General features: G+C 37.6%; 1 protein-coding gene across 1 annotated transcript in view; it reads right to left on the reverse strand.

The window, feature by feature from the left end:
- The window catches only part of c23h16orf87 (chromosome 23 C16orf87 homolog), an 11,836-nt gene extending 5,991 nt beyond the window's left edge, over window positions 1-5,845 (reverse strand). Inside the window, exons 1-2 of the mRNA XM_060859631.1 lie at window positions 5,455-5,845; window positions 3,438-3,516 (exon numbers count right to left, since the gene is read on the reverse strand). Coding sequence (XP_060715614.1) covers window positions 3,438-3,516; window positions 5,455-5,520 — 145 coding nt within the window. The 5' untranslated portion in view covers window positions 5,521-5,845. The remainder of the gene's footprint in view (window positions 1-3,437; window positions 3,517-5,454) is intronic.
- Between the last annotated feature and the right edge of the window lie 882 nt (window positions 5,846-6,727).

The following is a 6,727-nucleotide window of genomic DNA, read 5'->3' on the forward strand; positions in this document are numbered from 1 at the left end:
TGAACGCCAGAACATCAGGGTTTTTCCCCGTGAAGGAGAAATTAAGGAAGGGATTAATATTTGGGGGATGGATATCGATTTGAGAAAAACTAGAAGAAACCCGAGCCAGAGGCGTTCCAATAAACTGTCTTAGAATCTGACGTGCATCTGCATGCAGGGAGTTTCAGCAGACATTCATATTAAAGGCAGACACGCATCACTTCCTGTTGTGAATCTGAACCGTCATGACAGACAGATCTGAGCCAAAAAGAAACAAAAACCTCAAATGTGAACGTAACCCATCGCTCGGATTTGTTTATTCTTAGATTCGCTCTCCTTTAATTACTCGTTTTGAGCCGCGTTCTAGTCTGAACAACACTGTGTTTGTTCATTATTTACTATCCTCATTATCATTTGTTTCTTTTGTATAAATAAGAGTGATTAAACTCAGTAAAGGTGCCAATTATTCTGTTGGATGTGGTCCGAGCAATAAACGACGAACGGCCGAACCGAAGGCTACACGAGGCTCAAGTTCTCTAAGGTTCATTAGTGACAAATTCTATTATAAGCCTAAAGTAACCAACATCGACTACAATTAAATCGTTTGTCTTAATTACGTACGTGACAATTAATTGTGTGCCAAACGCCTGGAACAGTGACAAGCCTAGCGTTTGTTAATTTGTGTGCGTGTTGTTGTTTTTTTTAAATCACGCATCATAAAACGTCCTCGGACACATCGAAAGCATGAAACAAACGGATCTTTTAATCGTGATGAGCATGCGATCAAAATAAATGACTGAAGATCAAATAATAATGCAAATCAATTCGATAGAGAAAGAGAAAACCCGCCGCTTTATCATGCAGATTCTGTTTCCCTTTTATGTAGCTGATGATGTACGGCTGCGAATTATGACCGATATTAACGGTACGAATACGTTGTCCACACGTTTCCATAGTAACATCTTGGAAACATTTTCTTATTTACTATTTTATGAATGTTCAGGCTTTGTTAATGTAAAGCCTTTCTCATGACAACAGCTGTATAAAGACATTTTGCAATTATTAGTGTAATATATTTATACACACACACACACACACACACACACCAATATTAGAGTGATGATCATGTGACATGTGAGGATACGTTCCATAGAAACAACACTTCTGCAATTAATACATCTGAAAACATGTCCGTGAAATTAATCCTCACCTATCAGCTAAATCCGGTACAGTTAACGGTAACGAGACTGACAGGACAGAGTTCCCGCTCTTATATATAATATAAAGTCATAATGAAGTTAATGAGGCTCGTGAGGCCTAAACGCTCTGCTGCTGTGGAGGAGGGAAAAAGAGAGAAAGAGTGAGAGAGAGAGAGAGAGAGAGAGAGAGAGAGAGAGAGAGAGAGAGAGAGAGAGAGACAGAGAAAGGGGGGAGAGCGGAAAAGAGGGAGGAGAAGAGAGCGGGAAGGAGGGAGGAGAAGAGAGCGTTTTTCATGCAGGAATTAGTGAATTAGTGCGCCCTTCCCCCCCTTTTCCACTCGACATTACTCTCTGGAGCGAACAGCAATTTCAGCAAAGAAGTCACTCGAAATCCTGCATTTACGCCGCTGACCGGGAAACTTCTCATTTACACCGTGTTCAGTTCACACAGCAATAACAACCCAGTCAGCGCCGCACTATTAACTACACGAGGGAACACTTGGTTTTATTGGTGTGTTGTTTTTTTTTTTAAGCTAGCATTTTTTAAACAACGAGCTCCTTCATAAGTGCTCATTAAGTCACATGGCACGATGGGACATTTCGCTTAATTTAGAGTCTAATTGTATTTTTATGCGTCGCTCGGAAGCCGAACGTCATTAAAGCGACCGTGATTATTTCCACATACAGATACATCAGAGTGAAAAGACGCATATTAAATACATTTACAGCATGTGACAGACCCCCTGAACTAAACGCAGTCTAAAAACTCACGATTAATCTTTTATCAGATTTAGTAAAAAATAAATAAAAATAACATTTTTTAAAATAATTTTATGCTTCTATTATTACTTTTATCTGTCACTTCTATAGAGACTTTATCACTGCAAAAATAAAAGAAGTTCTTTTTATTCTTTTAATTTTTCTGTTCTTTTCTTCTGAGTAATTCAAAGTGGGCGGGGCTTTATACTGTAGCTGTGACGTCGATGCTCGCCGAAAACTAATCGACCAATCAGAATGACGCGTATGATATAAAGCTGATTTATACTGGAGTACGCAAGATGGCCGCCGTGTGCACGCTGCAGTCATGTGGTGTGTCGCTCGTTCGTTTCTTCAGAAATCAACAGTGTCACCTCATAAACGAAGCAAACGAATATAGAAACTAACAAACGAATGCCGTGTTTCGAGCCACAAACACTTTCTAGGTTTTGAGATTTAAAAACCTCTTAAACCTACTGCAAGCTGGAATTTGAGTCTTAGTCAAGATCCTCCGAACGTACAATCAGATCTTTTCACTTGTTACTTTTAATCCTAAAGATATAAATAAGACACGCAAGTGAGAATGTGAACAATGCTGCTGGGGTACAGTGAAGAAATCTGCACCTTCGCCCCAGCCAGAGCAACTAAAATAACTTCATTCCTGACCTCACATCAACAGTCGAGTCACACAAATCTACAATCAAAGCTGATTTCCTAATTTAATCGCAAGCGCAACGTTCATGAGTAATAAAAAAAAGTGTGAATGATGTAATAACCAGATCTCTGTCATTCCTACACGCTCTTCTTCTCCGGCAGAAGATCCGATCGTTACGCAATCGGACACGCCCCGCACGGATCGGATCAGATCAGGAAGAAATTTCTTTTCTAGACATTTAGATAGAATTAAATCCAAATTAGGGACAGATTCTTTAGATCCAAGACTAATCAAGGATTCTGTAAAGGCAGATCTTAAGAACAAACAAAAGTTTTTTCCTTATAAGCGCTTGAAACTTTTGCCAGAAGCTTTAAATGATTCATTGTTCACACGTCCTGTAAATCATTTCAGTGCAGATTTAAACCGCCCACAAAAGTGGAAGAAGCTCAACACCAGAACCAGAACTTTGCGATTTATCGAACTATTATCACCAGAAATTAAACCTCAGAGCTTCTTCTGAGGTTCGAGGGTAATTATATACTTTAAATATCTCATTTCTGACCAAAATGTTTCAAATAAATGGTAATTGAAAGCAAATATTCTTCACACACAAGAGGAAAACAAAGCATTCCATTTACATTACAATACATTAGATTGTAGAACATACAGATTAGGAATAGGAACCGTCTGTTGCTTAGAATACATCAGATCATTATGGGTTTTATTTATACAGCATTTATACAACGCACAGCCTCACTTTAAAGGAAGAATTAAATGAAAGGTATATGATGTACATTAATGCTTAATTTCTTGGTGTTTTTTAAGAAATGAAGATTTAAAGGGATTACCCATAGCAGGCGGCTCTCGGAGCAGCTTTCGGCTGATGAAGACATAACCACAAGGGCACGACTTACAGGCCACAGGGATCTGATTAACCAAAAAAAGAGGGACCACACACACACACACACACATACAGACACAGACACAAACAACAATTCTGTTTACACTGTTTATAATACACTCCAATGCTTTTACATCCTGATAGCACAACACTAACAGGATAACAGCATCATGTGGGTTAGAGATATTTCCTCTGATCTCGATTATTAACGATCTCGCGTCAACCTTTGCGCCTATTCAATTATTCAAGGTGATGGTTTAGGTGTTGATTGCAATGGGAATAACGTTGTGGCTCTGCACCATTACCACTTTCTTTCTTCACCTCTTCTTTCCAAGAATAGTGAAAATGACACACATTAAAAACTTCACTGACTAAAACAGAAATACTTCTGTGCTAAATTTTACGATGTGTGAAACTAAAGAAAAAAAAAACACAAGTGACTGCGACTCATCGCATCCTGTTGCTGTTGCTGTTCCGAGTCGCTGTAAATTCAGTACGTGCGACATATCTGGGCTTGTACAATAGTCCAGTCATCTGATAATCTTCACGCCAGACCACACTGTGAAGCATTTATGATCGTATGCATGACGATCGTGAATTTTTGCCATGAAACCGACTGGAGTTCTGGCCAACAAATGAGTCACGACTTTTGATAAACTAACTTAGCTAGAAATTTCAATAGCTCCTTCACCGAGTCACAAAAGGCGAATACGAGTGAATTGTTCCCTTCTCGTCTGACTCGACTATAGAGTAGCTATCGTCAGAAAACTTGAATAAATGTCTAAAAGCAGTAAACGTTAGTGTTCAAATATCTGCAACAATGGCGTCATTCTTACTGATGTAAAACAACGTAAGCTCGACAAATCCTGATACGAGTGAGAAGGGAATATGATTTTAATATCAGGTGATTATATATAATATATATATATATATATATATATATATATATATATATATATATATATATATATATATACACACACACACATTTCATGTTGACAAAAAAAAATTATATATATACACTTTTTTTTTTTTTTTTGTCAACATGAAATGTGAAAGCAATTAAAAGTAAAGGATGTTAAGTGGCCCATGATCTGGGCATCCTGCCCTGCAGAAACCCAATAATGTGGCCTTGGCCTTGGAAAGCAGGAAACGCCACACTATGAAGTTTATTGCAGGAATGATACGAAATTAGGACATAAAACAGCTTGAAATGATATCAGAGGTAATAGGAGATGTGTGTGTGTGTGTGTGTGTGTGTGTGTGTGTGTGTGTGTGTGAGAGAGTGAGAGACAGATCTCACACAGCTTATTATAAATGAACATCACAGAAAGAAAGCAGATCAGAAATGTTCTATTAAAGACATGATGTAGAAATCATCAGAGATCTGGAGCCATGAACGTGACCTGAAATCAGCACATAAACAAAGCTGCTCGTTTTCTCCCTTTTTTTCTTTCTTCCTCTTTAATTTCTACAATTGAGAAATATGTTTTAATGGCTGAAAGATTCCTACATTCGCCCGAAGCGCCTTAATAAAGCCACGTTACAGCCTTATTATCATCGTTTATAAGATACAAATCAGACAAAAGCTAAATATCCGTATTTATATTAAGAGAAAGGCTCCAGATGGAATATTATAAATAAATCTCTCTCTCTCTTTCTCTCTCACACACACACACACACACACACACACACACACACACACACACACACAATGATAATAATAATAATAATAATAATAATAATAATAATAATAATAATAAATCATTTTGTTTGTTGTTTATTTTTGAATTTCTATATAACATAAACAGGTCAGAGATATTTCTTTTCCTGTCTGAAGTTTATTTCATGCTTCACACAGTTAAAGATATTAAAACTTCAGCATGGACAAACTTCCTCCATCAGGAAACACGTCCAAATTAAATAATATCATTATCATCAGCAGCTAGAAAATCAACACTCACCTGTTGGTCACATTCCGGACACGATTTAGTTGCCATTTTCACTTTCTTCACTTTATTCGAGGACATTATTTTGCTTTAAAAAAAATACAGAGGACGGAATAATCCTTGTCTGTAATATCAGCCACTTCACACACACACACACACACACACACACACACACACGCGCGCGCGTGCGCGCGCGCATTCACACACACACACACACACACACACACACTCACACACACACACACACACATAAACCATCAATCAGCCTAAATGCCCCAAAGAAAAAAGGCTACAGCTCATTTTCCACATTGTTCCCACTGCACATGCGCAGTGCGGCTAAAAAAAGATACAGTAACCACGAACATGCTGTTGATATTTCCTCTGTCTCTACGTTCCCCGCACTGCGCATGCGCGGGGCCGCCGCTACCGGGTCACGTGACCAAGGAAACAATACAGTGACGAGTGAAAGATTATATTGTTGTTGTTTTTTTATTTAACGTTCTTTTATTTATAGACTTGTGTATAGTCATAAAAATAAACCAGGGAAGACCGAGTGAGGAAGGCTTTTGGAGAACAGCAACACATTTGTTTTAACGTTTTAGTTTCGGGAATTATTTTGTATTATTCTGTCAAATAAATAAATAAATAAATAAATATCTGATTTATTTTATTTTATTCTGACTTTTTTTTATATCAACCGTGTTTCTAATATTGTTGGTTGAAACCGAGGTCAAAGGATCTTTTTTCCCCAGACCATCCCCCAACACACACACACACACACATACACACGCTCATACACTCTCACACACACATACTCACACACACACACACACACACACACATTTTCTTGTTTTTTTTTCCATTGACTTGAATATTATCATAGTTAAATCATCTAAGCTTCAAACCCCAGGATTAATTTCAATAACCATGTAAACAATTTCCTGCCAGTTTCTGTGCTAACAAAAGCTAAGAAAATAAATAATAAAAAAACATGCAACTTTTGTTTTGTATTATAATAATAATACTACGTAGAAGAAGAAATAGAGGAAAAGAAACTGTTCAGAAGTCACATGTCTTTATCGTTGCAGTGAATGTAAAGGAATAAATCAAATCCTAAACAAACCACAACAACAGAAGTGTGTATGAATAAATCATACTGTGGAATACAATCCAATTCACAGGAAGAGAAATCATACACAGTATAAGCAGTAACTCTGCTTTCCTCACTAACATGTCCCTCCATCTCTCCTCACAGTGCTGTGTACTCTGTCTACATCTTATGTGGCAG

This window comes from Tachysurus vachellii, chromosome 23 (genome assembly GCF_030014155.1).
Source record: "Tachysurus vachellii isolate PV-2020 chromosome 23, HZAU_Pvac_v1, whole genome shotgun sequence".
NCBI lineage: Eukaryota > Metazoa > Chordata > Actinopteri > Siluriformes > Bagridae > Tachysurus > Tachysurus vachellii.